The sequence below is a fragment of the Lagopus leucura genome, unplaced genomic scaffold, assembly GCF_019238085.1.
Source record: "Lagopus leucura isolate 7727_CA_CO unplaced genomic scaffold, USGS_WTPT01 Super-Scaffold_739, whole genome shotgun sequence".
Lineage (NCBI taxonomy): Eukaryota > Metazoa > Chordata > Aves > Galliformes > Phasianidae > Lagopus > Lagopus leucura.
This window is the reverse complement of record NW_024962255.1, coordinates 19939880-19963361: the sequence shown is the minus strand read 5'-3', so window position 1 is coordinate 19963361 and position 23482 is coordinate 19939880. Positions and strand designations below refer to the sequence as shown.

The 23482-nt window shown below is 37.7% G+C and overlaps 2 protein-coding genes across 2 annotated transcripts; one reads left to right on the top strand and one right to left on the bottom strand.

The window, feature by feature from the left end:
* The first annotated feature begins 1122 nt into the window (after nt 1-1122).
* Nucleotides 1123-6932, top strand: FFAR4 (free fatty acid receptor 4). The gene is made up of 3 exons (XM_042863235.1): nt 1123-1653; nt 2072-2200; nt 5911-6932. Exons 1-3 carry the CDS (start codon nt 1123-1125, stop codon nt 6313-6315), a joined length of 1065 nt encoding a protein of 354 aa, XP_042719169.1. The 3' UTR covers nt 6316-6932.
* Nucleotides 6933-7319: 387 nt separating this feature from the next.
* Nucleotides 7320-12561, bottom strand: RBP4 (retinol binding protein 4). The gene is made up of 6 exons (XM_042863236.1): nt 12452-12561; nt 12143-12269; nt 11391-11527; nt 11123-11229; nt 9504-9716; nt 7320-7528 (listed from the first exon to the last, which is right to left on the bottom strand). The coding sequence occupies exons 2-6, from the start codon at nt 12260-12262 to the stop codon at nt 7515-7517; spliced, it is 591 nt and encodes a 196-aa protein (XP_042719170.1). The 5' UTR covers nt 12263-12269; nt 12452-12561; the 3' UTR covers nt 7320-7514.
* Nucleotides 12562-23482: the final 10921 nt, after the last annotated feature.

Below are 23482 nucleotides of genomic sequence, written 5' to 3'. Positions count from 1 at the left end.
ATCGGCTTGGAACAACTTTCACTTAGAATAACAGTTGATAGGAAAATCAAAAGGTGTAGCTCCATATGCCAAAGCCTGTAACAGACACATTAAGCACTTACACTGGCAGTGAATAAAACACTCATCTAGAGCTGTCTGAAGTTATACAACTGTTTACACAGTTCCTTAAAACATTTTATCTTCTTTTACGAGGCATTATCTGCTTGATTTTGACCATTTATATGCTTCAGTCCCAGCCCAGAGTGTAAGCAGGAAGGCCACCTCTAGCATTTGAGCAACTGCTCTCAGAAGTTAATATCCCGAGAAAAGATTGTATTTTCTACTTATGTCTAGATTAACAAGGTTTCTTTGCCAGAACTCATAACATGGACAACAGGTAGGACTCTAGTCAACCTAGTGTAAGAATTCCAAAAACCAGTATGGTGACATCTCCCCTCCACATGGGACTACAGTTAATACAAGCAGTGCACAAGACCACATTTCAAAGGTCCCTGCCAAGACATGAGGAAATCAATAAATCCCTCTTCTTTTACCTTAGGACAGAGCTTGTTTTCCTGCCTCCCAAGACAAGCTTGCACAGCCATTCCTCCTTGAAAGCCCCTCCTGGGACTTCTGTTTCACCCTGTGTTTTTGTGCACGTGCTTTTAGCAGAAGGGAGCATCTTGGAGCAGCCTGCAAGGCCTCCCCAGCCCACTTGGCACCTAAAGGGCCTGTCTGAAAGCAGAGCTGTCATGAGGAAAGTGGTCAGGCCCAGGTTCCTTTGGCATGGAGGTGCCACCGCTCAGCCCCATGCCCTCCCTGGGGAGGTGTCAGGAGGCCCCACTCACACCCAGCCCGTCACTGCCTCCTCATGCACGCAGCCTCACCTTTGTGTGAGCTGTGCTGTGTTTACCCTCCCACTTCCTTGTCGCACTGCACTATGAGGGCCATAAACTGTACGGCTGGCACAGCCGAGCCCTCAGCAGCGGAGACAGAAGGAAGAAGAGGAGGGGGATGGCAGCCAGGCCCCCGGCCCTGTGTCAGAGCACCCCACGTGCCACCGTGGTGGTTGGGAGTGCAGTCCTTCCTCAGGGGATGGTGCCGCTGCTTGCAGCAGCACTCTGATGCTCACCAGCCACCCTCATGGTCGGGGCTGAGTGCACACCAGGGGAGAACAAGACTTACTTCCCATTCTTCTCAGACTTCAGGGGTGGCAACGTGACGGCCCTGCGTGTCGGCGAGTCGGTTGCGCTGGGCTCCGTCTTCCTGCTGGCCTTAGTGGGCAACATCTGGGGCATCTGCCTGCTGGTGTGGCGGCAGCAACGGCTGTGTGCTGCCAACTACCTCGTCCTCAACCTCTTCTGTGCCGACCTGCTCTTCATCTCCGCCATCCCGTTCATTGGCATCGTGCGCTGGACCGAGACCTGGGTGCTGGGCGATGTCATCTGCCACATGCTCTTCTATGTGATGACCCTCAGTGGCACTGTTGTCATTGTCTCTCTCTCAGCCGTCAGCCTGGAGAGGGTCATCAGCATTGCTCGGCTGCACCACACTGCCTTCCGCCGCCGCAAGCTGCTGGCTGCTACCCTCTTCATCTGGGGCTTTGCCGCTATTGTCACCTTGCCGCTCTGCTGCTTCTTCACTGTGGTGCAGCTGCCCAGTGTCACTGGTGAGGTAAGGGTGAAAGCTGGACGGCCATCCAGCACATGTGCTTGCCTCTGTACAAAGTGGCCATGCATAGGTTTTTCATTCTGGTATTTTGAAATGCATGCAAAAGTATATCCAACGTGACAAGCAAATACATTATTAAGTCCATATGTTTCTATCTTAAAGTTGCTGTTAGCATATGATATGGAATTTATGGTAGTAATAAGATTGTGGACAATTCATCTAACTTATCTATCTGTACACATGTGGGCTTTTAAAAAAATAAAGTAATACAGTAATCGACAGCTTTGCTTGAATGGGAAGTTTTCACAGATTCTATTTAGGCTGCAGTCAACTTTTCCTTGGTCACACAGAGAGATAAATAGAACAAAATAGGAAAAATAACTGTAGAATGTTCATTTTCTTCTTTTTCCTTTGCAAACAGGAGATTCATATTTGTACCTTGGATTGGCCCAGCCATGCAGGAGAAATAGTCTGGGATGTGACCTATGCTGTTGTTGTTTTTTTAATACCAGGATTAATCATTATCATCAGTTATTCCAAAATCTTACAGGTATTTTTAAAATTTTGCTATAGAACAAATAAACAGTAATTCATTAGGCATCAATGTATCATCACTGTATATAAATACACCTAAAGAGTATGTGCATTATTTGCTCAAGTAGAAGAGCATGTGATTAAAAAAAAGGCATTTCAACCTGTAAGTAACAGTCTGTACTTTTCAACTAGGGACATACTTGAACATCACATTACCAGAAGACCAATATAAAGTTTGTCCTTCATTTATATACAGTATTTAATACTCGTATCCATTTATGTGTTATTCATATTTAAAGACTGTCAAACTTTTAAATGCTAAAAGACTTTAGTGTCAGAAATAATATAAAACTGGATCTTGCATTCCTTAAGCTTAAACCATAGGGACTCACAAGAGAGTTGTAGGAAAGCAAAGAAAAGCAGGACTAGAAATAAAAATTCTTCCCATTTTAGATCTACTGATTTTCTGCTTTCTGCGTATGTCTGTAGCTCACAGGTTTTATTAGAGTACTCTTACATCTCCACAGCTTCTGACTTTGCAGACGAAGACTGTAAACTAAGTACTCTGCCTCCATGCTCTTTCTGAGTAGGTGTTGAAATATAAGGCCAAGACACCAGGCATCACAGTGTATATTCTAGATACCTAAATTCCTTAAAAAAAACGTTTTTCATACCCCTTCCTCTTCAAAAAGCTAAGTGGGAAAAGAATTAGAAAACTTGAAACTAAGTGCTGGAATGCCTGTTTTTTTTTTTTTTAGTAACAACAATATTACTGGTTCCTCTATTATGCAACTAAACATATTATTTATAAGGAACATTTTAAGTTTTTGAAAGAAACTGTAGAATACACAGATTATTGAGCAAGGAATTAATTGGTGAAATGGTGAGCACCAGGGGCTGTGAGTAAATGAGGCAGAGCTAGATGTAGATGTTACCATGAACCTATGACCTACGCTCCAGGCTCTGCATGTATTGTTATTGATCGGGCTCATAGTCAAAATCATAATCTCTTCGTTTCCCTATGCTCTGACCTCATAACAATCTTGAGGTAAATGCATCAGGCAAACATATTCTAATGAAGCAAAGTACTTGCCTTGTGCAACCTCATACTAGCTGTAGGGGAAGAGCATACAGTAACTCAGTGGAGATTCTGAGTCTGTTGAAAGAATTGCAAAAAAACCTGCATACCATGAAATGCCACAGTCCCAGGTCAGAGACCAGGACAAGAACGGTGTTCTTGCAGACTTCAGATTAAGCTGGTAGATTTAGAAAACACAGTGGTATATAGGGAGCTAGAGGCCCAAACATGTATTCAGATACTGGATTACAAATCAGTCCCATGCCGCTATGCTTGCACTTCTTTTCCAACTTGATAACACAGATGCTAAATTGTGTTACCATTCCTCCTGAACTGAAAAAGGAATGAGGCCTATAGCAGGTTCCCATATGTTATAATTGGATCTTCTCTCTCACACAGCTATTCAGGAAGCAACCAGAACTCAGCTGGAGAATATCTTAATCCCTGAGTCATTCCTAAGAACAGATTCACTCTAACTTTGTGAGAACACTCTATGATAACTACACACAGTATGATGCTGAGTTACTGCAAGCACTTCAAAGCATTTTTGTGTTCAGATAAGACAGCACCAATGATGATGATTGACTACAAAGATAAGACCTCTAATTTGATGAGAAATGTACTCTCCAAAGGTACCTAAAGTTAATCGGAATCTGAACATTAATTTTTTGCAATACTTCCACAAATGACAGATTAGAAGGCACAATTTGTTAACTGCATTGTTTTTGCAGTGTTTCTTCTCTCAGGCAAGACTCAACCCATGTAGATTTAGAGAAGAGGCAAGAACCAATAAAGAAATTAGTGCTGGGAGGACATTATTTGTATATACATGACCTGTAAGTTTCTGGTCTTCAGAGCATGGTCCAGGTGCCCACTGTAGTTATCAAGATTCATTATGCTAAGCACACCAGAGAGGGATCCAAAACTTATCACTATCACCCCACTTCAATTGAACATTTCATTAAAATGCAGTCCTAGTGATTCTTGCATTCTTAGTTCTAGCCTGTGCAGTTCCATCAGGAAATACGAGGGATATTTTCATAGGACAGATACAAGGCCTGCTGGTTGAAGAGATTCTTTAGTTGTTTTGAAAGCTGGAAGTCAAGGAGGGCATTCAACTTGTTTCTTTCCACTTTTTGGATAAATGTTTGAAAGTCTGCACTCTTATAGTCAAAGTGAGTATCAGTTAGTAGTATTTTACACAAAGCATGTCCTTACGAAGGCAGACAGTGTTTGCTCGTAAGTCTTGCACTGAATCCTTCAGAGTTAGCCTGATTTCTGGATTTCAAGTAGAAATTTCACTGCAGGATATGATCAAGCTGCAATAGTTTTACATGTTTAAAACATCAGAATCCTCTGCCTACAGAAGCAGCTCATGATACTGTCTCCTTCTCAGGATTAACAACTACTGAGAAGCCCATTTTTCTATCACAGGTTTTGATCTATACACCTACATTCTGTTGATAATTTTGCCAGAAGTCTAGAATCTTAAATACTTATTGTAGGCCATCAATCTCTGTGAGAATGTCAGAAAACCGCAGTAAGACTAACAGTTTTCTCAAAGTCTATAACCATTATCATCTTTAATTAAACAAGGAAACTATTAAGTGTTAGTATTAGCATTTAAGTTACTGGTAATGGCATATATCACACATATAAGCAGAAAGAAGATTCTCATGCTTTTGAATTCCTACTTAAACATCAAATTAATCCAACTTTTTGAAAACACCCCTTCTTTACCCATGCAGAATGTAAAAGGGCACCTCAGTTATTTAGTATATTTTTCAAAATATTTCAATTTTATTTAGTTTGCAACAGATACACAGATCCATCAGACTTTAAATCTGCTGTGCAAACATCAGTGAAGACATTGAGATCGGAGTTCTGGATTTAAAGTTTTCTGCAAGCCCTCAAGATTCAACATTCTATCTAATGGCAGATGAGATGCATCCATGAATAGTATAGTCCCCAAACTAGCCATACGCTGGTCTATTACATCAGTCAATAAGTTTACAAGACACAGAGAGACTTTCATAGTGATGAAAGAAGCTGTAGGAATTCAGAGTAATTCACAGAATGCAATTCTGATTAATGACTGAAAAACTAAGAGTTTTGACAAAACTTAAAATCCCATTCAAATTTAAAATATACTATGATTTATGATTCATGCTGCTTCTAATACCTACCTTATAATACCAGCATAGCAATCATACAATTAGATTTTGTTCGTTCTTGTGCATCAACAGGATTGCTAGCTATGTTCCAGTTTGCATTTATGGAAAGATCAATGGATTTATTTAGATAGAGCAAATGAAGTCATAAATTGAAGTTAATGGGATTTCATGAGTAATTAAGGCTCTATTTTATGTTGAAATTTTATGGCTTGTGAAGAGCCAGGCAGAGAACTCCCGGCTTCAATAATACTGATGTGAATTCACAGCTGTGAGGAAGAAAACCTTGCTAGTAAAGTAAAAATGTTGAAATGGAACCATTAACAAAAGTAAACATGGAATTCTGCAATGCCTTTTTTGTGGTCACTTTTAAAAATAGAAACATCGTGTACCGAGATCTATTTTGGCACCTGTAAAATGTATTAAGAATTTTTCTATAGGCGTCAGTAAATGTTACTTTCTTCTGTTTTACTGCAGATTACAAAAGCATCAAGAAGAAGTTTAAATGCTGGATTGGCCTACTCAGAAAACCATCAGATTCGTGTTTCCCAGCAAGACTACAAACTATTTCGAGCCCTCATTGTGTTGATGATCTCCTTCTTCATCATGTGGAGCCCAATTATCGTAATTATTTTTTTTATTTTAGTCCAGAACTACAAACAAGATTTAAATATTTTGCCATCAGTTTTCTTCTGGATAGTCCTATTCACATTTGCCAACTCTGCTGTCAACCCAGTTTTATATAATGTTGCCCATTTCAGACGTAAATGTCAGGAAATTCTCCTCTGTTGTACAGGGAACCCTGTAAGTACTGGGGCTGGTTCGGAAACCTCTGCAAGAAGTAAACGTGAAAAATCTCATTTATCTGTCATTACCAGATAATTATTTGAAGTCTGAACAGTGACTCGTTTTGGATATCAGTGTCTATACTATCCCAGTTTGACTAGGTTATCATGCTATAGCATTATATGCCAGAGGAGGCCAAAAGAAAAAAAAAAAAAAAGCATTCCAGAAAGTAAAATCATCTTGACCTCACTGCTTTGCCTCAGTAAGATCTGCACAATTTAATCCAATGGATTGAACTCTTCGCTTGTACTGGAAGAAAATGAAATATGGCAGCAAACTTGGTGAATGTAAAATAGTCAAAGTAAGTACTTAGTAGAATTAAATTTTATGGGAGTACATTTCCAGTTGGCAAAAATGTTATTAATTTTAATAAAGTCATAGTGAATCTACATCAAGAGCAGATCTGTACTGTCTTTACTCTTTGTTTTTACTGAGATCAACTTTACAGTGAAAATGTACATCTTCAGAAGTTTTCTGCTCTTGTAGACTACCAGAAAAAAAAAAGCCCCTGATTTTACAGTTAGATAACTGTCTACATACAAAAGGGTTTCAGCAGATGAGATTATAAAGCTTTATTATCAGCATGTAAATTATTGTTTTAGTTCCACCTTGAATTAAGTGGATATAATGCCTACTAATTTATAAATAAAGAATAAATAAATGTTTACTTGTCATGTGAAAAATAGTTATTTTAAAAAGATGTATTTTTTATGACTTCTGTAGTCAAAAAAGTAAGCAGTGATATATACTGTTATTGGAATTCTTTTCTCACTTCTAAAATGCAATTGGAAAAGATTTTCAGTATTTACTGGGGAAAAGAAAAAAGGCATTGTACTTCAAAAGAAAGTAAAAGTTTTAGAAGCAAATACAAATATTTTGATTTTTAATTAAAACACTGTTAGTTAGAAATTGAACCCAGTAACAAAAAAGAATAAATTCTTAATTTGTTGTCAACTGTAAGCAATTTAAAATAGTGCATTATAGCAACAATTTATTAATAAAACCAATGCCTAAATATGTACAGATGTGCATACAGACAATTTGCATCCCCTGTAATCCAAGTTTATTAAAATGTTTTATTGGTTTATTAACAAAATGAGCTATGCAGTTCAGATAAATATATTTTAAATCTAAATGAAGCCATCAAAAATCTTTTTAAAAGAGCACCTGATCAATGTATTAACTCTACATCCATGGTGCTATTACATGGTTTCCTTCCATACTTATGGATGTCCTTAAGAGCAAAATCCTGAAACACACACACAAAAATAAATAAATAAAATAGAATGAATTGTTTTTCATCCACATTAGGCAAAACACAAATTTCCACCAAACAATCCTCAACCAGACCAGTACTCGGACTAGCCTAACATACTGACTTTACAGTGGAGTAGCACTTTTTTGAGTTTGACAGATATGCAAGGAGCCTCTGTAACACACATCTTTCAAAGTCACGGCATAGCAGCTGAATAGGTACACTTTATTTTTGATTAATGCAAAAACATCCTTTACACCCCTAAGAATCTCATTAGGTTTTTTTTTGTTTTTTTTTTAATCTTCAGAAATTTTAACTCTTGACACGTGTCATTTGCAGGGCAGAGAAAAAACAAGAAAGTATCCTACACTTTACACAATAAAACACATCATTAGCTTTCTGATTGCTGCAACAAATGTAGCAGCATTTTAATTATGTTGTCTGATGCATCATACAGATGTCTTTCCTGAACATACAGGTCAGAATTCAAGAGCATCTGAGTGGTTATATTTTTCCTGTGAAGCTTCATTATCAAGTAGGTATCAAAATCTTTTTTAATCTGCATCTTTGATTTCTCTTAAATTTGACAGTCTTAAATACTTTTATGTTGCTTCCAAATTCTCATCAAGACAAAAATTTCATTTTTCTTGTTGTCAGGCACTTTTCTGGTGGGAGGTGTCCTTGTCCCTGCCTATAGCAGAGGGGTTGGAACTACATAATTTTAAAGGTCCCTTCCAACCCAAAATGTTCTATGATTCTATGGTTTTTCTGGGTCACTAATGAGGATACTGAACACCACCAAGCTCAGTAGATCTTTCATGCACCTTTTTATCAGGACACTTTACTACATGGCGATATATTACTGTTTGTAGATCAGATGAGCAGGTAACAGAGACAAGACTTGACTGTGTTCACCTGTTCTGACTTTCTTCCTAATACACAAAAGTTCCTCCAGTCAATCTCAGTTTATTCCAACACATTATTTAGACAAGCCTTTTATCTTGATTTTCAGATTTCAGTGGTGATGACCATACAGTGCCTCTTGGTAAACAGTTCCAAAGGTTAATGAACTTTGGAGTTAAACAAATAGCTATTTATTTCTGCCCTAAATGTATCCAGTTTAAAGTTCCATCCATTTTATTTTATTATTCCTGTGCTTGCAAGCCCTTTACTAGTCGGTTCTTATTGCTTGTGTGGGTAAGCACAGTCTGCTCAGGTCAGTCTTTAAACTCTTTCTGATGAGAAAAAGATGAAGCTCTTTCAAACACTCACTGCTGGACACATTTAACAAACTTTCAACCACTTTCTTTGCTCTTCTTTGAAATTTCTAATTCATTCTCATATCCTTCCTAGTTATCAACATCATTAAACATGACATATCAAGCAGACCCATGCCAAGCATCTATGCCTCATATGAGTCTGTAAACATCCATGACTTATGCATTCAAGAATCCCATTAACTCTTTTGTCCATGGCACTATGTTGGGAATCCAGCTGACTCACCAGTAAATCTTCTGAAGATACCCTGTCTTCCAGAATGCAAAGGTAGGAATGGAGGAACAATGCTATTTTCTTTGCCCTAAATACTCTGATCTATTTTCTTCATTCTTCACTATTGTATTTCCTCCATCAACTACTTTCAAGGAAGGTAAAAGTTCTGATTAAAGAGATAAAATTTGTTTTTACAGCAACTAAGAAGTTACTATGTTTAATCATACCACACTGATTTAATTGTTTTACAGCTTCCTTTAATTATTGCTTCAGCTGATATGACGTGCCACATAAAAAGCTATACACTTTGGCTCTCCTTCTGATAAGGGAAGTAAAAGTTGAAATGCACTTATTACAAGCTCCAGTTTTCAAATGACAATATTAAAGCCACTAAGTATAAAACTTAATGCATTTGCTATTCAAAGACATTCCCAATACTAAGTCCTGAAATAAAATTATTAAAAAAAATAATTCTTACCATTATGAACGATAACTCTGTATTTTCTGTCCAAGCAGAGGTCTATCTGCCTTTGTCTAACAATTTTCTGTGCCTCTGGAGGCAATCCCTTGGGGTCCCGGGAGAACACAAAGGAATAGCTATCAGCACAAGTGCCATCTTCATTTAGCTCACGGCAGGAATAATGAAGAGCATATGTATCGTAATCTGTGTCCACTACCCAGTGATCATCATCTGGAAGAAATCATAGCAAAGCATGGGAGTTACAGAGACACAAATAAAATGTAGATCACTGTCATAATTCCATAACTTTAATACAATAACAAAAGAAATTTCAATGAGTACTGGTAAGAATGATAGCAAATTAGCTGTTGGTTTATATCTATGTCCAGTATTTGATTCTATGTTCGGAGGGAAAGTTTGTTTGTTCATCTTAAAAATATGCATATGTTAGGGGCTATGATGAAGGGGAGAAGGAAGGATTGGCACTAATGCTTCTCCTCTAACATTGGTACACAACAAGAGCGGCATGAGAAAAAGGTAGTAAACATCCTGTAAATCTATGCCTGAAAATTATTATAAAATAAGGCACCAAACACAAAAACAGAACCATGTATGAACTACCATGAATATTAAAGTTATTTTAACCTCCTTCCCCCCCCCCCCAAAAAAGGTATGATCAAAATAGTTAATAAAAAAAAAGAAAAAAGTGCTCTTTGTTATACTAGTTGTGCTTCAAAATAGTCATAAATATTCCCTCCTATATAAATATACAACTTAAGTTATATATTTAAGGTGAAAGATTAATACAATTGCCATTTGAATGTAGTTCTTTTTCCCATTTCTCCTATGGGTGGGGACCACAGTTTTTAAGAAGATAGAGTCCAAGGTCAGTCAGCAATCTGAAGTATCCATGAAAACATGATTCATCAGCACACTTTGAGGTAATTCAGCAACAATTCAAGAGCAATTGGCAACAAAAGCATTCTTTTTAACTGAGTTTTTGGAGAGAATGCAGCTTCAATCACTTCCAAATTCCATCTGCTGCTCTTGGAAACAATCCATACAAATGTCTTGAGCTGCAAGTAACTGAATGTCTACTTCATCAAGAAACTAATTTTGCATAGAGTGTGAAAGATGACAGGAAAATATGAATATATATTTACTGTATGATATTTGTAAAAAGAGATAAATCTCTGCATTTGCTGATATTAGATTATGCAAAAGAATAGTCGTAAAATCCTCTTCCCTACTAGACCAAGTCTGACATTAGGCTTTTCATAGAGAGCAGGAGCATCCAGTAAATGAATTCTGAAATAAAATAAGGCATAAAATACTACAAAAATACTACATTTACCTTTTATTTCTTCGGAATAGTCACTTTAGATTATATAATTGGGTAGCAATCAAAATAAATACAAAGATATACAAAGGCCTGGTCTTCTCTTGCTTAAAGAGAACCAGCCAGATGTCTCATAAAAAAATAGTGATCACCTTGTTCTCATTAAGACTTTGCTATTTTATAGTCATTGCATGGTTTAAGTGTTCAAGAAATCCAATGCTGCACTTTTTCCCAGCATCAATATTCAACATAATCAGGCTCCCAATTAGCTCCACATCTTCTAGAGTTAATTACTCACTTCCTTTCTGCAGAAAAGAGGCAACACCCCAGTACTTCATCTTGAACTTGGCAGGATCCTCTGTGTCAGTGAAAGAGCCAATCATATCAGCACAGACATCCCAGTTACTGCAGTCAGGGAGAAAGAAAATATCATGTTCAAACCTGACAGCAGACTTGGTGAGACTGTGACTAGCACAAGGAGAGCAGGCTGGATTTGATTGAGATCAAGCAAAGCAGAAGGGTAGTGAAATATTCTATTTGCAATAGAATGATTGCAAATAGCTTACTTGAAGAGTCTGACTCTGCCCTTTGCAGTGGCACTCATCTGTCCGTTCTCATCTACAGTGAACTGGGCAACCACATTGTCCTGCAGAAACAGTCCCTCAGGATCTTTTTTTGCCATGGCGTACCAGGTGCCACTGTACTGCAAGGAAAAGAAAAAGCCTGCAGTTAGACCTACAAGCATGGAAAATACTAGAAACAGACACTGCAAACTGGGGAAGGATGACAGAGGGGATGAAACATAGATCTTTGACACTGTGCCTTGAAGTTTATCTGTAAAATAAATCTAGTTGTACCAACAGCGTAAGACCACCAGTATGTCCTAGGGCAAACAGAAGAAAGAACTGACTGTTTTTCTGGCACCTTTTTTCTGTTTGTAGTTTTCTTGTACTGAGAAAAAAATTGATGGAAAGAGGATAGCTATTGGCAGATCTTGACAGATCTACATATAAATACGTCTTCCTTTATAATCATTCTGAAAATATCATGCATTTTTTGCAGAAAAAAAATTGAGTTACTCCACTCCTTTTCTATTTACATCACAAAAGTTGAGAGCAGTCTGCTAACCTCAGTTTTTGCAGTATTCCTGTATCAGTTATTTCAGTATCCAGTACTGTGAAGGTACAGGCATCAATATGCACTTCCACTCTTTTAGAGATTGCAGTCAGAGTGAAAACATAAACACACGATGCCAGATTTCGTAGCCCAGGAAGGACTACTAGGCAAGATATCAAAGACTCTGAAGAGAAAGATTTACCCTGTTCTTGTCAAAGTTTTCCTTGACTTTGAAGTTGCTCACACGGCAGTCCCTCTCTGCCATGCTGCTGCCCAGGAAGGCCAGCGCCAGCAGCAGCAGAGATCTCCTTGTGTAGGCCATTCTGTCCCTGCAGCAACAGCAAAGAGGCAAACAACATCAGAAATGGCCTCCATCAACTCTCAGGGAAGAGAGGAGAGCTGCCCCAACAAGTCCCCAGGACATTGTGCAGCTTTCCTGATGCACCTGCAGGAAAGGTCCCCAATTGCCCCCAGCCCACTCCAGCAGATCCCTTACAGACAGCACCCCTACCTGCAGCCTCAGGAGAGCTCTGTCTTGGTGGCAGTGGCCAGGACGTTCGGACAGGGAATGCTTTATGTAGTCCTGAGGCTTTCGCAACCCCCTGAGGAACAAAGCCAGCGTTGGAGGGGGAGCAGGGAGGCAGGTTGATGAAGGCTGCAGTCTGGGCCCCATTCACAATAGCCCCTTGCATAACATCCATGGGCTCCAGTGGTCTTTGACCCTTATCTTTAGCCAAGCATCTCTAGGATCAGAAGCGGCTCTGTTTTGACCTAACTCAAAAGGCAGAGCTCTCACTGTGGGGGTAGGGGTGTGCACATATGTGGCGAGGACAAAGGGAAGGAAAACCACCCCATCTTCTCACAGCAGGAGAGCCAGTTGCCTCCACCTTCTCTGCTATTGTACACACTGCTGTCCAAAGTCCTTCTTACCCAATATGCTCAACACAGTCACAAGGTGCAGGCTTGTTTCCTCTATCTCCTCCCCAAATTCCTTTCCTCTCTTTCACTGATAAACATAGGAAAACATCATACTTGCAAGTTTCTGCTAACATCTTTGAAATCCTGCTCATTCCAGAGTCACTTCAGATCCCTATAATGGGTTCCCTCATGTAACCAAAGGACAACCCAAAGCCACCTCACGCCCAGCTCTTCAGGACAGGAGCTGGAGCCCTGCAAAATATCTGGAAACCAGAACACTCTTATGTGGAGCCTCGAAGGTGATGGGACGTGTGTATTCTGCAAATATGTGAATGCATTTACACACATTTGGCCCCCTTGACAACAACTGTAAATCAGAGCTTCCAGAATTTCTATTTTGTTTCTGGCAAACTTGGTTGTATAAACCATTATTTTTTTTCTCCGGTCCAAGCAAATTTTGCTGCCTCTCAGTCAATATTTGTACTATAGTTTCAACATCTGTAGGAAGCATTAGAGAAAACCTGTTAATTATTTTCTAGGTATGTAACCAGAGCAGGAGAGGAATTATCATTACCAAGAGAACTTATTACCTACTTATTTCACCTCCAGTTTTGAAAGAATAAAGGCAGAATTCTACTAATTGAGGTTCTGTGTTCATTATTTTAAGAATTAATCAAAAATATAATTCAAATATGGAGACATCAATGAAGCATACAAATATTTCAATAGTAGCAGCTACATAGAAATAAAGCAGTTTATTCAGCGTGATATTTCCCAAAAACGCTCCTTAAACTTCTATTTGTCTTGCACATTCAAAAAATATCAAACTTTTTACTGTAACTGCCCTTAACAATTTTTTTCACATGTAATGGAAACAGTGACACAGACTGCTTGGTTTATCTGTTGTTCTTTCTTTTCTGCTTTGTACTGGAATCTTGTTGCACAGATAGCAATGTATTTCTGTTCACTTCCTCAAACATCAGATGTCTTTGGCTGCTCCAAAATTACTTTGAAGCCTTTAATTCCCTAAATATCAACAGACTCTTTATTATATATAATATTACGCTTCTTTTTGAACTAAAGACCAGATTTAACACAAGAAACACAGAAAAGTCAGTTGATATTGTCTTAAAACTTTCAAGAGTAGTCTTTCAAAAGGCCAATATTTCAATTTTTAAACTGAGATTTCAAGTTTGCTACTTTCCACTCAGACTGAGGAGCAACAGAAACCTACACCTTGAATGCAGCTTTCAAAACCTCACCCCAGCATCTATCAATGGCGATGCCATCTATCTAGAGAGATTTTTACAAAGCTTTCACAAAACATACAGTAGTTTTAATACATGCATTAATCCCATTTATAAGATCAAAATCAATACAGATTTTCTTCTTTCAGTGTCACAGAACTGATAGTAAAAAAAAATAATTGATCACATTTAAATTTTCTTTCAAACCAAAGAAAAAAAATTTTCTTAATTCCCTGCTGATTTGGGAAATGTTCTTATTTCTCTTAATTTTGTTCTCTTCAAAACCTGTACACAGCGTTATATTCCCAAAAAGGTTCCTTCAGGATCACATCTATACCCAAAAAGCTTTGTCAATAACACAATTAGTCATGAAAAATCTATGGTAAATGTTTTCAAAGGACTCTATTGTCCCATACCCAAAAGAATTAAAATTGGAAGAAATTTGGCTGCATCTGAAAAATCTAGGTCACTAGTCTTATGATACTTACTGCATGTTGTTGGAAACAGACAGGACACCAACCCAAATTTCACCAAAATAAAAATTAACTTCTGCCAGTAATTTTTAATAAGATCAATTCATGTGTGTGAGAGACATCACAGTCTCTTAAATTAGTCTGAGGTCTTCAACAAAATAAATCAGAAGCATAGTGTTTTGTGTTAGGCATGGCACAGCATTTTTTTTTAATCTGTGTACCTCCAGTGACCTCTGCAATATTTGGCAACTCATCTTGTAATTGTAATTATAACTTAGCTATACTTCTATCTCTGCCCGGTTGAGACTGCTTATATTAATGAAGTCTTTTTGGAGCTACAGCTAAAGCACTTAGCTGGTTCAACGAGACAAGAGTTTTAGGCAATAAGGCTCCTCTGCTAAGTCAATTATACCCCAATCAGGAGAGTAATGCAGGAAGGATGGAAGGTTGCTCACAGACTAACATCATTATGGCAATTCAAGGGTGAATTTTTTCTCAGTCCTAACAGAGGTAGCTATGCCAGCACAACTATGTAAACAGCTTAAACCTTGCCTTGGTTAATAATCATGTGGATCAACTTGGGAAATGAGTTTGGTTTAGAAATGATGCCAGCAAGCGATCCTCATCCACATCTGTGGAAGCCTGATACAGGTCTTGCAGATTTGTACTTCTCATGTAAACAGAAAGGAACAGAATTTGGGCAAGAATTTCAATTGATTCTGAGATCAATGTGCATAAATCAAATCAGTGACGTCAAAGGATTGCTGGGTTCTGCGAAATCAGAGGCAATTAAATTTAAAAAATTAAAATATCAGTAACACATAAACATGAGAATAACCTCTAATGTAAAGCATACTGTGCTAAGCTGCCAGGCTTGATAAACATCATATATGACTTCCCATTCTGATGTTTGAAACTGGCAGCATATTTTGAATATTACAGGAAGATTTTTAAAATCAGGTGTGTACTTATTGGAACTGTACTTAATTGAAGAGGGAGGAAACCTTCTACCTTTGAATTTTCCAAGAGGCCAGCAAAGGGGTTAGCTTGTGACAGTGATTTTGCAGCTAAAGTTTTTTTTCTACATTAATAGGCTGTGAATTTCTGTAACATTTTCCATTAGGAATAGCAACAGAAAATGCACAGAAAAGCTGAGATTTTCAACAGAAATGGCAGAAAAAAGCTTTTATTGTAGGAGCTATCTTAGTTTAATCTATGACTGCATAATAAAAAGTAGTATGAGTCAAATTATTATTTAAAACATTTTTTCAACTCTGCAATGCTGAAGCTTTTAATGTTTAGAGAACTAGAATTTTAGTTGTGGTCACAAGGATAAATCAGTTTTAAGGAAAAAGCCAACTCAGTCAACTGGTAGTAAGCAACGGAGTAGCCATTTCCAACCAGACTGTGCACCAGTTGCTTCCTGCTGTCTTCCTATGGTTGTTTATTTATAGAGCACAATCCACAAACATGGGTATCCAACAATTTGCAGGGGAATGAATAAGCGCTCTATGCAGTGAATTCAAGTGCAGACACAGCGTTGTGGAACTAAGCTTACATAAACAAATGACAACAAATGGTGTGAGCTGAGCCAAGGAGCTCAGTGTACTTTGTAGGGACAGCTATGTACACTGTCACCATCAGTTTTTCCCCTTGGTGGCAGTCTGAGTACAGAGGTCAAGGACAGAATCAAATTGAAAATACTGGTCTTTGTACTATAATAGACTGTGTGCTACATGTTTTTGTAATTTAGTGATGTGATACTCTGCTTGAAGGAGTATATTTACACTGGACTATTTATAAACAGTATTTAAGCAAACCTAGTTCAAAGTAGTAGCTTTATTCTCCTCACCAAACCTTTGCAGGGATTGTGATTCTGAATCAAAATATTTTTCTAGATGTAGTACTAAGATGAAAATAAACTTGAAACAAAGATGCCCAGATATCTCTGCCAGCATGCTGGCCAAGTGATGTGGGAAGGGATGACACCAATAATCCAGAGAGGTGGGTGAACTGATGGTAAGAAAGTGCCATAGGATGGATTGGAGAGCCTCGAAATCAGATACAAGATTAAAATCAAAGTGTATGCTCAGAAATAAAGGAATGCCTACAGGACACTGTTGTGGAGGAGCTCTCAGATCTCTGTGAAATCAGCATGACTGAGCACCTCTCTTACCTACTTGTACACTGACGCATGCAGCACATGGAGCAGGCAGAAGGAATGAGGAATGTTGCAAGGTAGCTCACACAGCTGGAGTGATGGCTGCAAGCTCTGAAGGAAGGCCAGGCCATTGTGGCAAGGAAGGTGACTTATTATTCACGTGAGGAAGCAGTGGGGATGGATGTAGCTCTGTCCTGGAACAGATGATGAGCCAGCTGAAAGCCTCTGTATTAGGCTTAGAGGGCAGGCCAACGTGAGTTACATGCTGGGTGTCTACCACAGACATTTTCTTCCAACTGCTGTAAGAAGGCTCACTTTTGTTGGCACTGGTCCTCACTGAGAAGGATCACTGATCAATGACTGATTTCTGTTGGAAGGATAACACAGCAAGGCACAAGCAATCCAGGGCAGGGGGGCTGAAGTGTGTTGACTATCATCTCCTGACATACATGACTAAAGAAACAATGAGAGTAAACACTCTGCTGGACCTGATCATTACAAATAAGGAAGAATTGGTTGTTGATGTGAAGTCTGGGGGCAGCTCTGGCAGTGAACATGAGGTGCTGGAGTCTAGGTCCCTGTGAATGCAGAACAGATAGCAGGATAAGAACCCTGGGTATCAGGAGGACAGACTTAAGCCTACTCAGAAATTTACTTGGAAGGAGACAAAATCAAGTTAATATCACACAGCAACAAGGGAAGATGCTGCCATTTTAGAACTGTCTTTTGTATGATCCTTTTGTTAGAAATCTTCAGAGACACCACAAAAACAAATTAAAAAAATTTCAAAAATCTGTATCCTTGCTTATTTAGATGCGAATCCATGTTAGACATGGATTCACGAATACACTGTGTTATGATACAAGACTAGTGGAATTTTTGGAGAGAAGAATCTAGAGATTAAATTAAGTAGGTCCAATTTGGTTTGAATTGGAATTACAAAATCATAGAAGATGTCTGCTCAATAAGGCTTAATTGCTAAGGACACTGCTCTGTCTGAGGCAAATGAACCCTCCTAGACTTAATGAACGCTGTCCTGCAGTGACGATGTAAATGCAAGCCCTGTTCACGTGTCTTTAAAGAGCTTAGAGGAGAGCACAGATGTAAAGAGAAGGGTATTAATCCCCAGTGCGCTGGCCAGCTTTCAGGCTGGGGAACTACATGACAGCAGCTATATTTTCCTTGTCATTTTGATTACTCTTAACTTTCTGCTCCAAATATTTTACAGTGTAAATACATGCCTGGTGCCAGCAGTAGCTACATCTAGCTTTGGAAGCAGGTGCCTGTCAACAGTAGCAAACCAGGATATTTAATAGTTTTTAGCATATAGTTGCGGCCATGCTTGCTTGTGAAAGCATTGTGGAATTATCAGAGGGATAGAGGAAGATGTCTTCCCAGAGGGAAAGGGAAATATTTGGCTGCTGTATGTGACCATTCAATAAAGAGTGTAAAACACCAAAAGCTCCCATACAAGTTAAATCTGGGTTTGAGCAGGTTTACTGTCATTAAGCTACACGTGGCTTATCTATGACGCAGACCACAGGGATGGCACATGGTGGGTAAACCCTGTATTTGGTGTTTCTTTCTGATGAGTGGAAAAGCAGCTGTTCAGGGAATGGATCTGGTAATTAGCATGCAAAGTGTGGGAAACCTCTCAATCAGCTCTCTAATTTTATTTTTATTATTTTTATCATTTATTATTAATCTTTAAACTAATGTGAGCACTGTGCTCTACAAATGTTACACATAGGAAGTAATTGTGGCATAGCACCATAACCTACAGTGTAATTATAATGATTGAATTCTTTTCAGGAGCTTTAGGATGATACTGACTATAATAAGCAATTTGTGTTTATACAGGAGATAATAACCAAAAGCAACTCACAGTCAACATTAAATACAAAAAAATAATAATAATAAAATGATAATTAAGGATCAACTGTTTCCCAATTATCCAGTTTGTTTTCCTGCCTTCAGTTAAATTCTATAATGGATAACCAGGAAAGCATTCACTGGGAGGTTATTGTCCAGAGTACTGAATAACAAAAAATGATTCAGAGAACTGCCTTCAGAAAACATTTTCTGGGCAATAGAGAGAAATGGTTTATCAATTAAATACCTCTCTTTTTAATACATCATAGTAGCTCTGTTTTCTTGTAAGACTTCTTCACAGTGAAAGCTTTGCAATTGTTCATCCAATAGCTGCCTACCTTTGATGCTATTTTGAGCAAATCAGTATTTGTGGTATTTGTGCCTGTAAGAGCAGTAAGAAAAAAAAGTGAGATTTTCTCATACTGCCTTTAAAATTATTATATCACCTCATAGCTCTTCAGGATTGAGATTTATTATATGTTCAAATACTTCTTAGATTAGATAAATGAACATACAACTTACATGCTAAGAGAGGAAAGGAAAGCATTAGATTTAAATAGGAAAAATGAATATAATTCCTCTGCAAAATATTTTAACTCCTTTTTGATATAGTCTTTAGTCGTCAGCTGTCAGAATTGTTTGTTCTTGCAAAACTCTCAGACACCCCATAGAACTTTAACAATGATGTACTGATGATACAAAAAATAATTGAATGAATACCTTTAAGAACACTTCTGTATGTGTAACAGTTTCCTAAGCCTTCCCCACAAGTAGGCCAATTATCTGCTGCAGCATTGCTGTAACTGTACACAAACTGATTCAATTTCACTGGTGAGAAACAAATTTAAAATTGGTCAGGTAATCTGAGATCACCAAGGAAAAGTGCAAAAGTGGATGAAATGAAGATCAAAAGGCTGTCCTTTGCTTAGTCCATACACTCAAATTCAAGCCAAGCTAGCAAGGAACCCACCATGGTCAAATCTAGAGGGCATCCAGCAGACCAAGCTAACTCTTTCATGCTAGACTGGACTCCATGAACTCCCCTGAGAGGCTGCAAATCCCTGTTGACTATTTGTGTAATGAAACATGAAAGCTAATTCTTGATTTAAGGCATCGTGAAAACCTGCAGTCAATACAGAAAAAGTAGATAATTTACTATTTTTACTATTTGAATTTTTAAGATTACTTTTTCACTTAGAGAATTATTTTAAAGGAAACATAAAAGTTGATATTGTTTTGTACCAGATCAGTGATACCAAACCATTTTAGTGCCAAAAACTGTCTTTGTTAGGGGCACACAGTACTGACTGTAAATACCTATAGGATAGGTAGCTATCAGATAAATAACCCAGTCATTTAGAAACAATATTTCTGAACTATATTTTTTCCTGTATGCCAATAGTGGCACAAAATCATCCACACAGAAATCCATGCAACTGAAATAAGCACATCTGATCTGTATTTCTTCTGAAACCGAATTAACCATAGTAACTGCTATAAAGACAGATAGATACACTGAGACGCAAACACTGAGCTGGAAACCTTATAAATACCTTAGACTTTTACGTGCTACTTGCTTCTATTTAAATAACATGTCTCCCAGTTATCCTTCTTAGGAGTTTCCATGTATCACAAGGGCTCAGCAATGGTCTACTACTAAGAACTATTCCATAAATAGTTTTGATTTCTGTAGTGAATGTGAACATCAAAGGAAAATGTATGCACCACATATATTAAAATCACAACGTACATATGCTTTCAGTATTCTCTACAACTAAAACAATTTGCAAAAATATAACACCACTATGTTTATAAACTGAAACCACCTCAGCATGGACGAAGATAAAGGCCAAACGTATATTAGCTTTGCCTTGAAAAGTTCAGTGAAAATGATAATGCAAGATTAGCTGCCAACGTCAAACATCTATGCATAAAACAGACTCTAAATTAAAATGCATTTCCTTAAAAGCTGGTATTATTGACCTTAGTGCAAGAAATCATACCAAACATATTTTCAAAATAATCTTAAATACAAGTGTGAACCTGCATTACTAAAAACCTAATATTCAATATTGTGGAATATGAGAATAGAGAAGCTGGAACAGAAAACAAATGCCTTATTCCTGCACAGTCTTAATATTCAGGATTAATCAATACGTACATAGAGTTCAGTATGAAACATATCATGACTTAATTTAACAATTACTGAAAAAAGCCAACTTAGCCCTCTTCCAAACATAAACTTCATTAAGAACTTCTACCAGATTCTAATACTTCTTTACATGACATTTCACAACCACTTAACAGAATAAGAGTGCAATTCTAAGAGTGAGTCTTAATTAAGAGGAAAAAATAAAGAGATGATTATTTAAGAAAGATTACATAATTCTGGTACATCTGAAATACTTTTTTTACAAAGAAAGTTTATCAGCTCATATACAGAAAAGGCTAATTAAAATACAGGCTTCGCTTGTCAACTCAAAGTACAAATAGAGTAATTTATCATCAGTTGTGATTTAGATGTAGTGGAATCATGATAAGCAATCCAATGTGTTCTATATTTTAAAAGATGAGCACACATGATAATGAAATTGCTAGATAGCTTACTAAAGGTTGACTTTTACAAAACCAGAAAAGAAATCAATACAAATGTTTTTAAAATGATAATACTTATGTGTTTGTGTTATTGTGTGTACACACCATTTCATAACACAAAGAAACCATATTTGTGCCCTGGTTAAGCTGAAACAAAGAAACAAAATTCAGAAATCTTCTAGTTAACAAAAGGATGACAAAAAAATCCACGTGGCTTGAGGCAGAACCAGAAGATAACGTGAATCTGCACTTTTAAGGATCTAAGTGAAACAACACATACAATGCACAATGCATTTTTAATCAAATGTATAATTATGTAACTCCTTAAAAATCTCCAGTTTCTAGAGTACTGTGAAGGTACCCATACTGAAACTATGCCTGATGCAGATAATAGACCAACTATTGTGAGATACATTGTCAATCTGAAGATGAATTATGAAGGAATTTCTAATGAAGACTACTATTGTTGTGAAATATTTGTGACATGCCATTGTATGCACAAAAATGGTAATATCACAGATAACATTAAGATAAAGTTGTACCTTGATAATTACTCCTCTCAAATTAAGAATTGCCAAAAAACATATGATCTATTTTTCTTATACCAAGAATCTCTTTTTGCTCTTCTTGATCAACGTAGATACCAGAAACAAACAAACAAACAAAAAAGATAAACCAAGATGAATTATATTGCAGCTCTGCTGCTCTGCTGGTATCTGTATCTGCTCCAGCGGATGTTAGCCCTTAAAATCAACTACAATTTTCAACATTCCTTTTCCATTTACAAAATGGTTTATGCTGAAAGGTACCTCTATCCAAGCATTCTGTTTAATTTGAATATGTCCAAGGAGGGAGACTCCAAATCCTCACCAGGCAACCTGCCACATCAGTTCATAGACTCAGAAACACCAAGGTTGGAAAAGACCTCCAGGCTCATCTAGTCCAACCATTCACCTACCATCAATATTCCCCTGCTAAACCATGTCTCCTAGTACCACATCTAAACATTTCTTGGACACCTCCAGGGACAGTTACTCAACCACCTCCCTGGGCAGCCTGTTCCAGCACCTGACTGCTCTTTCAGAGAAGAAATTTTTCCTAATATCCAACCTGAGCCTTCCCTGGTGATTGTCACCTCCACAGTGAAAGAAGTGTTTCCAAATATACTGACGGAACATTGGTTTTTGTCCTGTCACTGGGCCCCACTAGAAAGAGCCTGCCTGCATCTTCTTTGCACCTCCCCTTTACAGAAAATCCACATGAGCAATTACAAACTCCCAATGGTAGGAAACTTCAAACATACCATAAAACTACAACCAATCTCAAGGTTCCCTCTCCACACGGTATCTGTCAGTTATTACCATTTTTTCTGCCAATTAAGAGAGCAGAGATCACCCACTTTTTCTGAAGAAAGAACAAAAGAAACCGCATTGCTTGAAGAACCCTATTTAGTCATTTGTGCTTATAGACTAAGAATTTTGTTGGATTCTGAACTCAATCTTGTATTCAAGCCATTTTCTGATTTCACAATTTCATTTAGATTAATAATTTTTGAAAAAAAAAAACCAAACATTTACATAGAAATCATGTCTGTTTGTGCTTAAGCATATCCTCATTCCTTTATTTCATCTTTACCTGTGTAAATGACATGGCCAAGCTCAGACTGTTTAAAGTCGTTAGGATTTCATGCATTTTATGCACACATAACTTGGTAGTTATTCACTTTCAGTAATATAAATTCATTCATCTCTTGACATAATGAAGGAAAAACAAATTTTACAATTAAAAAAAATCTGTAACATTCTGTTTTTCTCTCTTTAAGCACCTCTCACAAATACACGTGTACATGTCTGTGCACATGTACAATGTAGGATAAGCATCTAAGTGGAGTTCCTGGAATTAAGTTTCAATGGAAAATGTTGGGTGTATAGTTGAATTTACCCACTGCAAGTGAATGAGAAAACTTACAAGACTACATCTACATCTCAGTCAATTTGATAAGGTCTAAGAATTCATTGGCTAGTTTCAAATACTAAAATGACTCCTTTGGGATTTATGAGCTAAGAATGCTTAGGGGTTTAGTGTCCTGACATCTCTTTAATTAGCAGTCTCCAAGATCTCACACTAAGAAGACACTAAGCCAGTGCCTTCTGTCATATCTCAAGAGTTTCAGAAGGCTTGGAAGTCACAGAGGAAGGTGAATGTACTATGCCTTTGTACAGTATGTACAAAGTACTGTTTTCTTACTAGTACCAAGTTAGTACTTCTTGCTACCA